We start from the raw sequence: 17,198 nt of genomic DNA, 5'->3' as shown, positions 1-17,198 counted from the left end.
CTGACCCCCAGTCCCTCCTCTGTTCCCTTCCTTCTGTCTGTGTCCTGCCTAGGCCGGAGCTCCACGTATCGCCAGCATCGCCCTCACCTCACGTGGGACTTGCCGAAGGATGCCCACCATCCCAGGAGATCTGCCAACCCTCACAAGGCGGGAGCAACAGCCACCGCACACCGCGTGTACAGTAAGAGGAAAATCAATTCTCACTGAGGTGATCGCCACAGAGAATTGCTGCCCCGCCAATATCCCACCGTTCTTCTGCTCCTCCTATTTAGGCAGAACTCTAGAATTCAGTCCCACTGGGCATACCCTTCTCTACACCCAGGCCAGCTCTGCTGCCGGGGCAAACCCCACAGCCAGGGGGAGGCCTTTGTGGACATTTCCCCTTCAGCCTGCTTTGATCTCCTCTGGTTGTTGGCCATGGTGCCAGCCTTCTCAGTTTCTCCACCCTCAGACTTTTTAGCACGTTCCCTGTATTGACACCCTGTTTCTCGGAAGTAGAAGCTCTTCTTACAACTGCCTCCAAGCCTACAGACCACCTCCGTCTCCCTCCATGTCTTCCCTCAGCACAGGGAGAAGCCTGGACCTACACCTGCTAATCCTCTGAGATCCCCACAAGTTCCTTTCTCGGGATCCTTTCACCCCTACCTCTTCCTGCCTGTTTGAGTATTCTCCGATCTTTCCTTGACCCCATGGCCCCCTGCAGCTACCTCCCTGCCTTCTCTGGCTTTCCCAACAGTTCACCCTTCCTCACCTCCCACTCTCTCACCTACTACCTATGGTCTGTCGGCCCCGTCCTGTCTCTCAACCTCCCTGCCAAAGCCAGTTTCACCTACTCTCTGTCACTCAGCCCAGTGGAAGCTCTGCAGGCCCTGTCTTGCCTGATGGAGCATTTAAGGACACATGGCCTTTCTTCTGGAAATTCCTGTTCACGCCGTAAGTCCTCTCTTTGTTCTATCCACCCAGCACTGTTCCTGTCCCTTTAAACTAGGGTTCTAAAGGTCACAGCTAGTCACCTACCCCAGCTCCTTGTCTTTAGATGAAGCCAGGCAGGTATCAGTCGTGTTTTCAATGGTTTCTAAGGAAAGTGTGTAATGGCAAGACCTAGGGAGACGGGAGATGCTGGTTGTAAAGCTACTGTTTGAAAGCCCCGTGCAAAATCTCCTGGGTAAAAAGAGAGATGTGTGCCAACTGTTGTAGAGGGCAGAGGGCAGCAGCAAATAGAAGAGCGATCCTAGACACTCTCCAGACCTGACTCAGATGCCACTCTGACCCCAAGGTACCCTGCCCTTCGTGTGTTTTAACAAGCCAATAAATTCTTCTTTAAGGCAAACACACCCAAGTTGTGCTTCTTGTTTGTAAGTGTCTTCGCTTGGGCACTGGAAGGATGGCTCAGTGGTAAAGAGCAATGGCTTCTCTCGCCCAGGACCTGATTCTAGTTCCCAGAGCCCACATCAGATAGTTTACAACCACCTGAACTCCAGCTCAAAGGGATCTGATGCCCTCTTCTGTGCCTCTGTCATCAGCTACACAGGTTCACATGCGTGTATGTGTTTATGAATACACACTTAAACAAATAAGTAAATAAATAAATAAGTAAATAAATACTAAAACGATATTTTTAAAAGTCCTTCCTAAGGCTGTGAATTGTAGCTCTGTTGGTAGCACATTTGCCCAGCATGCACTGAGCCCCGAGTTCAAGCCTCACCACACATAAACCCAACATGGTTTTAGACAACTGTAATCTCAGCCCTCAGAAGGAGATGGAGGCAGGAAGATTAGGAGTTTAAGGTCATTCTCAGTTACATGTTGAGCTCTAGGACAACCTGGAATACATGAGACCCTATAACAAAAAGGGAGGTTGGAAAGATGGCCCCTTAGGTAAGACAGCTTGCTGCACAAACAGGAAGACTTGAGTATGGGCACCAGCACCCACATAAACCCAGGCATGAAATAATGGATCAGCAAACAAGACCCCCCCAGTGACAGATGTGGGCTATTTTCATGAGTTGTTAGTCAGAGAGAGCCCCCCAAGCCTCCAAAACAATACAGGCTCATGCCATTGCTTCTGGTTGCCTGCCAGAGCAATGACTTATTACTTATTTGATAAGACCCTATTTCTGAAGCTACGTTAGGTGCAAGACATGAGGAAATCAAGCTGGAACTGAGCTGGAAGTTTCCTGGTGCGAGTTAGCATTCGTAGTGTCCCGTAGTGCTCTGCAGGATGCTAAGGAATAGAGGTGCCAACAATGTAGCTGTGAAGGTCTATGAGATACATCAACCTGCTGAGCAAGATGGCTCACTGGCGCAACAGCCAGGTGAGTGCTGTAGGGGTAGCCAGCCATTTCCATGGTTGGATATGAGACCCACTCCACAAAAGGAATCCAATGCCTAGTTAAAGGTCCATGGCTAAAGAGGTTTGGGGCTCTACGAAATAACTTTTGCTTAGCCTAAATTGCCATGGCACCCTGCCTCCTTCTAAATATCTATGATTATGCTCACAGACAAAGGCTGGTCTCAGCTTTAATCAGAGAAGCCCCTCTTTGCAGGCAAATGCAGTGTCTCTCGACTGCACAAGATGTGGAGAATAAAGGAGTGGTTGTGGGTTCGGCCCTGAACAAGACATTTAAACCATCCCCTCAGGGCTCATGGAATTCTTCAGAAGAGGGTCCAGATAGAGTTAAGAGGACAGGAAGAAAGGCTGCAAGATGGCACCTGCTAAACATGCTATGGCCATGACAAGAAGGATGAACTTATAAGTCTAGCGGTCCTCAGCCTACAGGAGTCAGCCTCACCTAACAGTCAGCCACACTGGCAAGAGGCCCACAGAGCACCACCACTTACTATCTATCTATTGATCTAGATGATCTATTGGTCTGTACAGGAGAGGTGGAGATGTGGCTGTGTGTATCCACTGCTGGGCCCTCCGGGTCTGATGAATAGTTCCGAACCCAAAGGCACACAGATGGCCCTAGTCGAACTCTGGAGGACACAAAATGAACCAGAAAGTGATGAATACGGAAAAGAGATTTGTAGGGGAGAAGAGGGCTGCTGGGGTTAAGAGGGAGGTAAGAGAGGCTATTGGGGGTGAGAGTAATCAGAATATATTATGAACATGTGTCTATGTTTATATGTACAAGTATATATGAAATTGTTAGAGAACAAAATTTATTAATAAAAACAATAAAAAAAAAAAGCAGGCATGGGACTGAAGAGATGGCTCAGTGGATAAGACCACATGCTGCTCTTCCAGAGGACCTGAGTTCAGTTCCCAGCGCCCATGTTGTGCCTCCCATAACCGCCTCTTACTCTAGCTACAGGAGAGCTCACCTACTCTGGCCTCCACACCCTACGCTCAGGTGCTCAATCCCACACACAAACACACGCATAATTAAAGTCAAATAGAATCTTTTTATTATTAAAAAAAATAGACATGGTCGTGCATGTACTTGTAACTTCAGGGCTGTGACGAATACCTGAGGTTCACTGGTTGCCAGCCTAGCTACAGGTTGAAGAGAGATCTGAGGACCAAGGCAGAGAAAAACAGAACAACGTACATGCTCATCTGGCCTCACCATGCACACAAGAGACCACACAGACACACACAGACACACACAGACACACACCACACATGCACACACATACCACACACACACACAGAGACATACCACACACCAGTCCTGACTAGTTGGTACCTAGGCTTCTCTCTGTGGCCCCAGTCACCCAGCTTTCCCCCTACCACTTGCTCTGCATCTTCACAGGCTCCCCATGAACAGGGAAGGACCTGGTGTTCTGTCCTGGTCGTTGGGGAGCACTGCCCTCTCATGTCAGCGTGAATTCCTAGATATCTGTCAGAACACTTGACTCTCAAATTCGTGTTTCCATCTTCCTTTTCTTTTTTCTTTCTTTCTTTTTTTTTTTTTTAGATATTTTTATTTATTTATTTTATATATGTGAGTACACTGTTGCTGTCTTCAGACACACCAGAAGAGGGCATCGGATCCCATTACAGATGGTTGTGAGCCACCATGTGGTTGCTGGGGATTGAACTCAGGACCCCTGGAAGAGCAGTCAGTGCTCTTAACCACTGAGCCATCTCTCCAGCCCTCCCCCCCTCCCCCATCTTCCTTTTCTATTTTTGAACTTTTCACTATTTAGAACATGCATGGGGGCTGGAGAGATGACTCAGCAGTTAAGAGCACTGACTGCTCTTCCTGAAGTCCTGAGTTCAGTTCCCAGCAACCACATGATGGCTCACAACCATCTGTAATGGGATCAAATGCCCTCTTCTGGGGTCTGAAGACAGTGACAGTGTCTTTAAAAAAAAAAAAAAAGACAATGCATAATATAAAAATTACCCTTTGACTATGTTGGCACATCATTTTATTCCATTAATCACACTTCCAAGGCTGTGAAATTTTAACTTAGAAAAATGTTGCCATACCTAGCAGAAACACTGTCTCTGTTAAGCACTAAAACCCACTTACCCCTCAGCCCATCTGCTGGTCACTTTTAGCCTAGTTTCTGTGTCTACCTGTTTGCCTCAACTTGACATTTCACAAGAGTACAACCACAAGTCCATGTGCAATTTGACGGGTCCGTTTGATTTAAGCAATGCCTTCAAGATTCATCCACACGGCAGCCTGACTCAGAACCCCGTTCCCTTCCCACACTTAAATAAAATTACGTTGTAAAGCAGCAGTGGTAGCTGAGATCTGTAATCCCAGCACTCAGGAAGCAGAGGCAAGACAGTTACCCTCTGTTCCAGGACAGCCTGGGTTACACAGCGAGATCCACTTGGGTTGTTGTTGTTTTTAAGATTTATGTGTTTAATAATGTGTCTATGAGTACACTTGTAGCTCTCTTCAGACACACCAGAAGAGGCCATCAGATCCCATTACAGATGGTTGTGAGCCACCATGTGGTTGCTGGGATTTGAACTCAGGACCTCTGGAAGAGTAGTCAGTGCTCTTAACTGCCAAGCCATCTCTCTAGCCCCTAGATCCAGTTTTTGTTTTGTTTTGTTTTGTTTTGTTTTGTTTTGTTTTGTTTTTGTTTTTGTTTTTGTTTTTGTTTTTAAGGAAATCTCATTACCTGTTTACACCAGTGTTTGCTTCTTTACTGCTACATGCATTGGTAGACATTTGGGTGACAGTGCTCACTGTTTGTGTATCATGAGCAGGGGCACCACTGTGAAAATTCACATCAAGGGTCAGTTTGCCTCCCTGGGTCCCACCCTCTGGGGCGTACGCCTAGGAGTGGCTTTGCTGGGTCACGTGGGAAGCTTGCTTATCTTTTGAGGTACTGTTGAACTGTCTTCCGCAAACACTGTACCATTTTATATTTCTACTAGCTATGCAAGAGGGTTCCACATCTCTGTTCCCCTGCCCCCAGAGGTCTGGCCCTCCCCTGCAACTGACCCTGAATATGCCCATCCAGGTGTCCTGCAGGGAACCCAAATCCAGCAGCAGTAAAGGAAGATGTGGCTGTGTTGAAAACAGCCAGTTTTGAGCCAAATCCCCTACCTGATGGGGGTGGCTGGGGATTAAGATTGACTGGGAATGTGTGTAGGATTGGGATGAAGTGCCTACTGTGTGTTTGCATCAGTATACATAGGGGTCTTTTTAATCCTACAATAGAACATCCCAATACCCTGTTCAAAACTGCTGTACCAAGCTCGTCCTTTCACAAGGGTATTGTGGTCCAAACTCAGATCTTCATGCTTGAACATCACGTGCCCTTACCCACTAAGCCATCTCCCCAGCTTCCTGCACTATACAGTTTTTTTTAATACATCATGTATTCATATTTAATTAGGTGTCTTGGGTTTTGCCTGCTTTTGCTTTGTGTTTTTGCTTTGCCTCTAAGTCTGGCAACCTTAAATAAAGAGCTGAGCTGGATACAGTTAATACAGACCTTTATTCCCAGCACTTAGGAGGCAGACACATGTGGATCTCTGTGGATTGGAGGCCAGTCTGGTCTACATAGAGAGTTCCTGAACAGCAAGAGCTACATAGTGAGACCTAGTCTTGAGAGGTTAAAAAACGTAAAGAGCTTAAGTCAGAGTGAGTTTGAGACTTCTAAGCAGCCATCAGAAATAGCTGACTACAACTATGTACATGGGTACAACGTTCAGGGAATAGTCTGGGCTGGAGAAAGAATTCAGGAGTTGTCATCCTATGTTTAACATTTTTATTCTTACCTTAACATGAGGTCTTGTATATAGCCCAGGCTGGGCTTAGAATCTAAATCCTCCTAGGAGCTGGGAAAACAGGCCCAACCACCATATCGATCTTGATCTTCAAATTTTGTATGAGTATGAGCAAAGCCCATTACCTTTTGGCTTCCCAGAATCTACATCAGGCATCTCAGAGCCACCCATAACTCCAGCTCCAGGGGATCCAATGCCCTCTTCTGGTTTCCATGGATACCTGCACTCATGAGCACACATTATACATAAGTGCACACACACAAGTGCACACACACACACACAAGCACACACACACACATGCATATGTGTGTGTGTATGTTTAGTTGTAGAAATACTATGTTCCAAAGGAAAATATTCAATAAACTATCAAAGGCTATAGGACAGGGCAGCACACACCTGTAACCTCAGTATTTAGGAAGCAGAGAAAGGACAGTTGTGAGTGAGTTCAAGGCCAACCTGGGCTACATGGGGAAATTCTGTTTCAAAACAAACAAGCAAAAGGAGGCAAAGACTGAGGCCTGGCACAGTGGCGCACACCTTTAATCCAACACACAGGAAGCAGAGGCAGATAGATCCCCGTGAGTGTGAGGCTAGCCTGGGCTACATGGTAAGTTGAAGATCAGTCAGGGCTACACGGTGAGACCTTTTCTTTTTTTAAAAAGAAAGAAAGAAAGAAAGAAAGAAAGAAAGAAAGAAAGAAAAGAAAAGAAAAGAAAAGAAAAGAAAAGAAAAGAAGAGAGGAAAAGAGAGGAGGTAGAGTCAGTTCCTGGAAGGGAAGGCAGGAATGTTTACACACACAGTGACTGAACCCTGACAGCAAATCCACTCTACTGGAAAGGAGAGGAATGTACTCAGAAAGACCGAGCAACTCTGAGTGCCTCCAAAGCAATGTAGAAGAACCCAGCTGAGTCCAGGGGCGTTGCCTCTTGCCTGGCCACAGCCCCAAGCTACTCAAAGGCAGTTGGAAGCCCCATCCTCAAAGTAGCCTTGTCACAGCCCCGCCCTCTGCTCAAGGGAGGAGACGATCTCTGAGCAGCCCCAGCCTGGGAAGGGAGGCCTGGCCCTTCTGAGAAGGCCCTGCTCGAGGCTTGGGCATGGCTCTAGACAGAGGGAGTAGATTGGGAGTGAGGCCAGACAGGGCCTGGGCCAGAATCAGAGCAGTGGCTTTGGGCCTGCCACCTCCAGATGCCAGGTGGAGGGCCTGAGGGGTATGGGGGTGGCAGAAGGTGGCTGCCTAGCCCTGGCACAACCCAGCCTTACCCTGAGGCAGGGGGATGGCCTAGATGGCCTCCCACACAGTACCCAACTCAAGGAACAGAAAATGTAGGGTGAGGTAGCAAGGCCTCAAAGCTCTCAGAGTTTCTCCTTGGGAACAGTCAACTCTCCCAGCTTATCTGAGACAAGATAAATGCCAACTGGAGAGAAGCAGATAAAGGGCGCTGTCAGGTGTCAGGAGGAAGAGGTAGCCATAGTGGGGTCAGAATGACAGAATCTATGTGTCAAAAACAGGCGGTCACCAGAGAAGAATAACCGGCAGCGCCACGGACAGAATCCTGGACCATCACCTCACACAGCCCCACAGCCCCACAAACCCCAGACCATCACCTCACATAGTCCCACAGACACACAAGCCCCAGACCACACCACAGCCTCCACGGTCCCACACCTTTATATGCAGCAAAGCTCACTTACACAGCTAGGCAGAGTGGCACTCCCATCACTGGAGGCTGAGGCAGGAGGATTGCCATGAGCTAGGGTCCAGCCCTGACCACAGGGTGGGTGAGACCCTGTCTCAGAACTAAACCCAAGACACAGCTACCCAGTGTTGTGCACACACATGGTGTGCACATATAATCCCTGTGCCCCGAGCATGTCATTGACATGCAGTGACCAAGTGTCAGGGATTGGCAGGGATATGCGCCCCCCCCCCCCTTCTAGGGATAACCTCAGAGCAGTTTATAAAGAGTGACTGCTTAGGAAGAGGGTGAGCAGAGGATCCTCTAGAGAAAGGGGACTCTCAAATAAAGAGGAAGAGAATGTCCCATACTGAGCCAGAGCAGCAAGTGAGAAAGCCAGAAGGTGGGTGTGAATGCAGCTTCCCTGAGGGCTCTCTGTATCACAGGGTCCCGACAGTGTGACTGACTGAAGAGGCGTGATCAAAGAGACAGGAGACAGAGCTTATTTGTCTCCTTGGAGACAACTTCAGGAGAGTGAATAGTAGTCTAAAGTTACTGACCCCTAACTGTAACATTTACTGTGAGGCTTTTTAGTAGGGAGCATCGTGATCCGACTTATATCATTAGCTCACTGACTTGAGGAAACTATGGCAGAAACCCTTATGTCAGTTCTCAGAGAAGCAAAAGCATTTCTAATCATGACCAAACCCAGAGACCATAAAGCTAAGATTAATACTTCTGACTATATAAAAAATTGTTTAATTCTGCATGGCAAAAAACACATGTGCAATTGATAGCCACTGGCAAAACTTCTCTAAAGGGTAGGACCCTTGCCCAGGAGTAGTTTGACAAAACACAAAACAAATTCAATGTGTGTGTGTGTGTGTGTGTGTGTGTGTGTGTGCGCGCATGTGTGTATGTGTGTGTGTATGTATGTTCATTCATTTTTCTATTTTTAATGGGAGTTCTGTTGTTGCTTTGATTATCGGAGTGGGGAGGACCTGGGAGGAGCTGAGGGAGGGGAGAAAACATGATCAAAATATATCACTTCATTTTTAATTAAAAATGTATATACAAAGTCAAAACACAATTTTCAAACCGAAGGGAGAATTCTACTTATAGACACTATGATCATTTCCCTAATATGTAAAGAATCTCCAAGAAATAAACAAAAAAGGGCAGTTACCTGTAGGAAATGGACAAAGGCAAAGAAAAGTTTGTGTGTGTGTGGGGGGGGGGGGCTAACAACAAAACAGCTCTTCCACACATTCAAAGACTAGAATCTCTTAAGAGAAACAAAATGGAAATACAATGTAGCAATAATCATGACATTTGATAATGCTCTGGTGAGGACTGGGAAAAGCACAGGCTAATGCGTCCTGGTAATGCCAACTAATGCATCCTTGGGGGACTTAGCAATATCTATCAAAACAGTACCAGCCGTCACCTTAGTCCACCAGCTCCTGTGGACACCATTTTCAATGAGTTCAGGCTGAGGACATGCTCAGTATGGAAGGAACTTGTAGAGCGAGCATGAGGATCCAAGTTCAGATCCTCCAGACCCACACAAAACCAAACACACATCTGTAATCCCAGCACCGCTGCTGGGGGCAGGGAGGTGGGCAGGAGACTCCCTGAAAGCTCACAGACCAGCCAGCCTGGTACACAAAGCAGTAAACAAGAGGCCTGCCACTCAAGGTTGTCCTCTGACCTTGATTCAAGCAAGCATGCATTTTCCCAAATGTATACACACACACACACACACACAGAGGGGGAGAGAGAGAGAGAGAGAGAGAGAGAGAGAGACAAACAGAAAGAGACAGAGAAATAAGATAGGTCAAATAGTATTTATTTAAGGAAATGTGTTGCAATAGGAGGAAGGAGAAAGGATAAGTGGGAAGGGAAAGAAAAGAAGAGGGAGGGGACAATGGGAGAGAGCAAGCACGAGGGGGTGGGAAGGACTGGTAAGTGCTCTGTCAACTGAGCCACATATGCCTAGCCCTCAAAGGAAGAACTGGAAGCGGCCTTAGCTCCTGTCAATGTGAGATGGACTTAGGACATATTATAGTATAAACACAATTCACCTCTTTAAAAACGGCAAAAGAGAGCACTCCGTCTCCCGGCAGGAACAAAGCCCACAGCAGCACACACGGCACCCTCCATGGGTTATAGGAAGTCTCCTCATACTTGAACATGTACAGGTTATTCTGGAAGGAGAACCAGAACCTATTAGCCTGGTGGACATGTGGGCAGTCGTGGTTGCACAATCTAGTGTTTGTTAGTGCCAGCCGTGAACACAGGAGCATGTCAGTGAATGGGTGGTAGGGCCCTAGGATTGGGTGAGCTCACCTGGGACAGGAGATGCTGGGCCTGGCCCAGAGCACCCACAGTACAGGCCTGATGGAAGGTATCCCAGGGACCAGGAAATGAGATGGGTGTCAAGGAAGCTGGGGGTGGAAGGTGCTTCAAGAAGAAAGGCGGGACTCTGTGACAGCTGTTTCAGGAGGTCACGGATTTATTACTGTGTGGGATTTAGCATCGTGGAGATCAGAGTTACCTTGACAAGGCTTTTCTTGTAGCACAGCAGGGACAGAAATCTTCTGGTGGGTTGAAGCATGAGTGGGAGGTGAGGAAATGGGACCAGGCATTTTGCTCTGAAGTCTAGGGAAATAATTGAGAATGAGCAGCAGGTGGCAGGGTCAGGGTCCCCCAATCCCATCACCCAGGCACATTAGCAGAGTCATCCAGAAAAAAAAAAAAAAAAAAAAAAAACAACAACAACAAAACTGGCACTGCCCAGCCATAGTGCTGATAATTGCTCTGCCCATAGCAAGCACAAGGTAGCCTCTGCCACAGGGCTTTGCCGTAGCCAATGCCAACGTCACTGAGGTCCCTGGAGTTGGCTCTGTTACTTCTATGTGTCCCTGGGTTTATCTCGGGGCCTCTCCTTTTCTCTTTTCAATGTAGATCAGAGATCTTTCCTTTGCGTGCTGTATGAATGATATGCAGCTCCTAAGAGAAGCAACCTTGTCTCAGGCGCTCCGCTCAGGCGAACGGGAATCCTTCTGGGTAGTAGGAGACAGTAACAGAGCCTCCTAATGTAGGCTGCCTTTTGTAGATCAGAAGCCCGCATCAATGGATATCGTCCCAGCAAGTGGAATGAATGGTTACCAGGGTCGGGCATCAGTCATCTCTGTCTAGACAGTGAAGCCTCGGGCAAGGTTGTGAGTAAGATCTGGGGATCCCAGGGAAACCCTGGATTTCCGTTCCTGGGGCGATAGGGCTTTTAGGATCTCAGTCCTGGCCCACGAATAAGACTGAACATCTTAGTCTCCAGAGCCCCTCAAGCGCAGGTCTCCCACCCTTCACAAGCTGGGCCTCCCACCCTGCTTCACACTCCTTTGGGCAGACTGGGTCATCTAAAATCTCTCCAAACACCATCCTTGCCCCTGAGATTTCTTTTCCTGGTTGTGTCCCTTCCGGTGGCCAGCACAGTGTGAGCCCCGAAAGACTGTCTCAAAGATACACTGCCTCCCTGGAAAATGCCATCAGGGATGCAAACAGGGCGGGAGGGGGGCCCCCAAGAGCGTACGAAAACTTTGAAACTTTGCAGCAGGCTGGGATCCAAATGGGCAGGGCGCAGACGGGGTATCCGTGGTAACCAGCGTAGGCGTGTCATTTATTGCCATCCCTACTGCCACGGCACTTAACAGTTTGCAAGGTGTTTCACACCCTAATGTCATTGCAGTCCTTGCAACAGCCCTGCCAGTGGCCACCAATGCCCCCATTCCACAGGCGAGCACGCGGAGCCTCCGCAAAGGAGCCTGCTGTTCCCTAGTCAGCGCAGCTGCTCCTGGATTAGAACTTGCATCCCTGAGGCGACTCCGGGCTCCTCCCCGGCCGCCCCTCCTCCACGCTGCCTCTGGCTGTGCTGGCCAGGAGCCTCACCGAGGCCACAGAGCTCGGCTTGGCTCCCGCCTCGTTCCTCCTCTGCTGTGGGTCTTGGGCACGTGGAGCCAGGCTCCCACGGTGGCGGCGCCGCTGACTGTAAGTACCGGGAAGGGGCGACAATCCAAGGCAGCTGAGAACCCCTCTCTATGGGGATCCCCTGGGGGGCTGGACTGGGGCCTGCCCACGCGCCCAGCATGGAGATTTAATGCTGCAGAAGCGCAGGGAAGGAGCACCCTAACCCAAAGCTCTGCTCCCCGCCCCCACTCCCACTTCCACCCCACACACTCATACATACACCAGCATTCTGGAGCAGGTGGCGGTTCCGGACACTGGAAGGTTCACAGAAGGGGACATACACACCCGCACGCGCGCGCGCGCGCGCGCGAGTCACAGGTTCACAAAGCTCCCAAACTGTCTAGAAAGGAAGGAAACGGGGCCCGGGGCCCAAGAGGGGAGCTATACCTTTGGGGCCAGCCACAGTGCTGCGGGGTAGAAAGAGATGGAGCGGTTGGGTCCCGCAGCTGGATAAAAACTGGATTAAAAAAATAGTAATAATCGTTCTAGTAGCTGGAAACGGGAGTTGGGGGGCAACAGGGGATCCAGAACCGGCTCTGCCAGTCCTCAGCACGGGCTAGGCGAGAAATTCTTTTCAGGTGAGTCTGTCTCGGGGTGTGTCTTAGAAGGGACTAGGTAGCCTGCACCAAAATGGGGAGCCCCAGACGTGGCATCCTTAGGGGGTACCGGGTGGAAGGAACTCCTCCTCCCCTTCACTCTCCTTGAGCACTCCCAGGAAGAGCCGGCTGGGGAGGGAACAGTCGAAGATTCTTGCAGTAATCCAAGATAAGAGATAAGGAACAGGGTTAGCGACATTACAGAATTCTCTTGGATTTCTCCCAGCTAGTAAACGCAGTCCTGGCATTTCCTGGGGGGTCAGAATCCAGGTGCTAATCTTTGGCCCTCCCTGGAAGGTTTAAAAGTAAGTGCCAGGACCAAACCCATAAGGGTCTTCACGCTCTAGGGCTTCCCAGATACCCCCATCTAGTCGAGAACTGAGATTCTCAAAAGACAGACCCTGTGGAGGGCAGCAATACTGCCATCTAATTCCTGGCTCGGTTGGTCCTCTGCCGTTCTGCCCAGCCCTCCCACAGCCTCTCTGAGAACTCCACTCTCAAGCTCTGAATTGAGTGTGCAAATCCAGTGCCTACTGAATGAACACTGAGTGATACCAAACTTGAAGCAGCCAGCCAGTCAAGTAGGCATGTTAATTGGACAGGCAGATGATAAATGGGAACAAAAACAAACAAACAAAAGACCAAGGTTTAAATTGCAAATTGAGTTTGAGGGCTACTAAAACCAAGGGAAACAGGAACAGACTGACCAGGGCGGGTTCAGACTCGAAGTAATTTGAGAACAGACCCTAAGGGGATATTGGAACAGAGATGCCTCCTTAATGAGTAGGGTAGAAAGGAAGAGCATTCCAGGCGGGAGGAATCAAGGCCAGGTCTGAGCAGAGAGAGGCAAGGTAAGAGTATGTGTGTGTCAGGGGGCTGGGGAATGCCGGGACTATAGACTTGGGTTTGGAGGTAAGAACTAGTAACAAGTTTTTTGGGTTTTTTTTTTTTTTTAGATTTATTTATTATATGTAAGTACACTGTAGCTGTCTTCAGACACTCCAGAAGAGGGCTCCAGATCTCCTTACGGATGGTTGTGAGCCACCACGTGGTTGCTAGTATTCGAACTCAGGACCTTCGGAAGAGCAGTCAGCGCTCTTAACCACCAAGCCATCTTTCCAGCCCCTAGTAACAAGTTTTAAGAAGGGAGGGATGTAACCATGATTTCATGAGCTACAGAGTGCAGAGAATATCTCAAAGGCCTATGAAGGACCGAGGCGGGAAGATGGACAAGGATATAGCTTGGGCTGAGGTGGTTGGTGATCCAGCAGGCATCCCAACAGACTTGGAAGCACTCACGTGTACATCCAGGTCCACACAGGCTCGGGGAGAGCTACATACTCTCACACCCCTATCTGCATGCCATTCCCAGGGACTCTCAGCAGATCCACCTGTCTACACCCTCTGAGTCACTTAGAACGGAAGGAAGATGAGGTCTCTGACCCATTAGCCCTACAAAGCCATGGCTAACAGCACTGCTCGGGCTGGCTAGAATCCCCCAAGCCCTGCTGTCTCTACATAACCACATGAACTTTGGTCTCTCCCGGGAAACAGACCCAAACCCCTCTGCATCTCTCTCCTGACGCAAACCTCCCTGTCTTTACTGCCACTGATTGTAACATTAGCAGGTTTCAGATCTGGGGAGACTAAACGTTTAAGAGCACCGCACCGGCTGCTCTTCCAAAGCACCTAGGTTTGATCCCAGTACCCACGAGGCAGCTTACAACCCTCTGTAACTGTAGTTCCAGGGGACCTGACACCCAACTCCTGCCTCCACCGACGCCAGGCACACATGCGGAGCATAGAAATGCATGCAGGCAAAACTCATGCACATAAAATTAAAATTAAAACAAACAAACAAAAAACCAGTTAACAGGTCTTCTCTAGTCTCAGTCTCCTGGGGCTCACAACCCCCAAGTTTGCAGGATGCTGTTGCGACATCAATGAGGAAGTAATTTTCAAAAACCGTGGCTTGTGGCTCAGAATGTAACTCAGTACTTGGGTAGAATGCCCAGAGCCTGGGCTTCCAGCCTCAATATGGCATAAAACTGGACATGGTGATACACTCTCGTAATACTAGCACTCAGGAAGAAAAGAATGGAGGGTTAGAATTTCGGGGTTCTCCTGGGCCACATAGCTCAAAGCTAGTCTGAGATGCTGTCTGAAAAGAAAAGAGGTGGGGAAACACCCCACCCCCATCCCCGTGGTCTGGGTGGGCCTCGGGAAGGGATGGGAGGTGGAGGAGTACATGGACCTAAGTCCAATCTCTTCAGCAGCGAGTGCCTGGCTTCCTGCACCCTGCAGTAATGAGTCACCAGCATTTATCACTTATTGTGAGCTCTCTGTGCCTTGCCCGTCACTGTCGTTTGATTATCAGATTCTCCATCTATAAATTGGGAGGGGAGCAGGATCCACTTAAGGATACCCTGATGAAGTGTTAAGTGAGAATCTGCATATTGAGTCCCTGACTCACAGTAAAGGGTCATTGTGTGCCACTGCACTCTGGCTCGGTGACTTTGGGTGAGTCATGTGTTCTCCATGAGCCACAGTGTCTGTCTGTCTGCCTGCCTGTCTGTCTACACGTGGGAAGAATGAAAGTCCTCGGTTCTTAGGAGCCTTGTGATGCCTAACCCGATCCACCCAATGAAGGGTTCAGTGAGGGCTGGATGTGGTGGCACTCGCACACCTTTAACCTTTTTTATTTTTTTATTTTATTTTATTTTATTTTATTTTATTTTATTTTTGGTTTCAAGACAGGGTTTCTCTGTATAGCCCTGGCTGTCCTGTAACTCACTCTGTAGACCAGACTGGCTAGAACTCAGAAATCCGCCCACCTCTGCCTCCCAAGTGCTGGGATAAAAGGTGTGCGCCACCACTGCCCAGCTTAACCTTTTTTTTTTTTTTTTTTTTTAAGACAGGTTCTCATGATAGAGCTCTGGCTGCCCTGAAACTCACCATGTAAACTAGGCCAGCTTCGCACTCACAGAAATCCACTTGCCTCTTCCTCTGGAGTGCAGGGATTAAAGGCTTGTACTTTGTTTCTTCTGGACTCTGACATGTGCACATACATGAACAATGACATATATCCAGAAGCAATATATATATATAAATCAAGTGAATCACTACCATAATGGTTTTCTCCATTGTTCCCTCAGGTGGGCACAGCCCCCCGAACCCTGAGCAGGCACCATGGACTGGAAGAAGCTCCAAGACCTATTGAGTGGCGTGAACCAGTACTCCACGGCATTTGGGCGCATCTGGCTGTCAGTAGTGTTCGTCTTCCGGGTGCTGGTGTATGTGGTGGCTGCCGAGCGTGTGTGGGGTGACGAGCAAAAAGACTTTGACTGTAACACCAGGCAACCCGGCTGTACCAACGTGTGCTATGACAACTTCTTCCCCATCTCCAACATCCGACTCTGGGCCCTGCAGCTCATCTTCGTCACGTGTCCGTCTATGCTGGTCATCCTGCATGTAGCCTACCGCGAGGAGCGGGAACGGAAGCATCGCCAGAAGCACGGGGAGCAATGCGCCAAACTGTACAGCCACCCGGGCAAGAAGCATGGCGGCCTGTGGTGGACCTACTTGTTTAGCCTCATCTTCAAGCTCATCATCGAATTGGTCTTCCTGTACGTTCTCCACACGCTCTGGCATGGCTTCACCATGCCGCGTCTGGTACAGTGCGCCAGCATAGTACCCTGCCCCAACACCGTGGATTGCTACATCGCTCGGCCCACGGAGAAGAAGGTCTTTACCTACTTCATGGTAGGCGCTTCTGCCGTCTGCATTATTCTCACCATCTGTGAGATCTGCTACCTCATCTTCCACAGGATCATGCGAGGCATAAGCAAGGGCAAGTCCACAAAGAGCATCAGCTCCCCGAAGTCCTCCAGCCGGGCCTCCACCTGTCGCTGTCACCACAAGCTGCTGGAGAGTGGCGATCCGGAAGCAGACCCAGCCAGTGAAAAGCTGCAGGCTTCAGCGCCCAGCCTGACCCCCATTTGAACCAGGTGCTAGAGAAGGGGTGAAGCCGGGAGGTGCTGCAGGTGAAGGGGTCCTGGGGGCGCCAAGTGCTCCCACTTTGAATTCACTAAGCTAGCCAATTGTGTTTGAAGCAGGTATTTGTGGGTGCTGGGCTCTGTGCTGGCTACCTGGTTTAGGTAGCATAACAGACCCAGCTTCCGAGAGACATTTAGATTAGCAAATTTACTACAAGCATGCAAGGGTCTACTAGCGCTGGGATGGTACACAGGGCTTCTACCTACTGCAGGGGACTGCCCGGCTGGGCACCCTCTCAGAAAAAGCACAGTGAAAGAAAGGAGATGGGGCTCTCCATCAGACATAGCAACAGCAAAAAGAACTGGGGGATCTCAGAGGAGAGGTGCTGGCTTTGGACTGGGGACAGCCAGCCAGAGGGAGGCTTTACTACTCAACCATGAGAAGGTTTGGCACAACCTTCTGGAGGCCAAAGAGCAAGTGTGGCTAGCAGGTCTACTGCTGCTTGAGACACACCCACGGGTCCCTCTCAATCCCCCTTTGCCAACCTCTACCTTCTCCCTCCCACCAGGGTGCTGAGCCCTCTGCACCCTGTAGCCAGGACCTTGGAGGCATGCGTATCCTGTCATATCCCCGGCGTATATCCTTGACATATCCAAGTCCGTTTCCTTAAAAGCAATAAAGTTGTGTTTTATACAA

At 49.3% G+C, this 17,198-nt stretch overlaps 2 protein-coding genes and 1 long non-coding RNA gene across 8 annotated transcripts in view; 2 read left to right on the top strand and 1 right to left on the bottom strand.

Annotated features, from left to right (window-relative positions):
* Positions 1-1,324, top strand: part of Gjb4 (gap junction protein, beta 4) — a 13,031-nt gene extending 11,707 nt beyond the window's left edge. For both annotated transcript variants that reach the window (XM_017319976.2, XM_017319975.2), the window contains exon 3: positions 53-1,324. In XM_017319976.2, the coding sequence (XP_017175465.1) occupies positions 53-207 (155 nt within the window). In that variant the 3' untranslated portion in view covers positions 208-1,324. The remainder of the gene's footprint in view (positions 1-52) is intronic.
* Gm40251 overlaps positions 1-13,070 on the bottom strand; it is a 13,900-nt gene extending 830 nt beyond the window's left edge. Inside the window, exons 1-3 of one of the 4 annotated variants that reach the window (XR_868155.3) lie at positions 12,131-13,070; positions 10,234-10,545; positions 9,969-10,091 (exon numbers count right to left, since the gene is read on the bottom strand). This is a non-coding gene — a long non-coding RNA (predicted gene, 40251). The remainder of the gene's footprint in view (positions 1-9,968; positions 10,092-10,233; positions 10,546-12,130) is intronic. The other 3 variants (XR_868156.3, XR_868154.3, XR_868157.3) reach the window with 3 other exon arrangements.
* On the top strand, positions 11,597-17,198 carry Gjb3 (gap junction protein, beta 3). Of its 2 annotated transcripts, none has more exons than NM_001160012.1 (2): positions 11,597-11,931; positions 15,662-17,198. In NM_001160012.1, exon 2 carries the CDS (start codon positions 15,696-15,698, stop codon positions 16,506-16,508), a length of 813 nt encoding a protein of 270 aa, NP_001153484.1. In that variant the 5' UTR covers positions 11,597-11,931; positions 15,662-15,695; the 3' UTR covers positions 16,509-17,198. The 2 variants fall into 2 exon arrangements, with proteins under 2 accessions (NP_001153484.1, NP_032152.1); NM_008126.2 differs by lacking the exon at positions 11,597-11,931 and adding an exon at positions 13,308-13,357.

The sequence above is a fragment of the Mus musculus genome, chromosome 4 (genome assembly GCF_000001635.26).
Source record: "Mus musculus strain C57BL/6J chromosome 4, GRCm38.p6 C57BL/6J".
Lineage (NCBI taxonomy): Eukaryota > Metazoa > Chordata > Mammalia > Rodentia > Muridae > Mus > Mus musculus.
The sequence above is the reverse complement of the archived record's forward strand: the minus strand, read 5'-3'. Positions and strand labels throughout refer to the sequence as shown.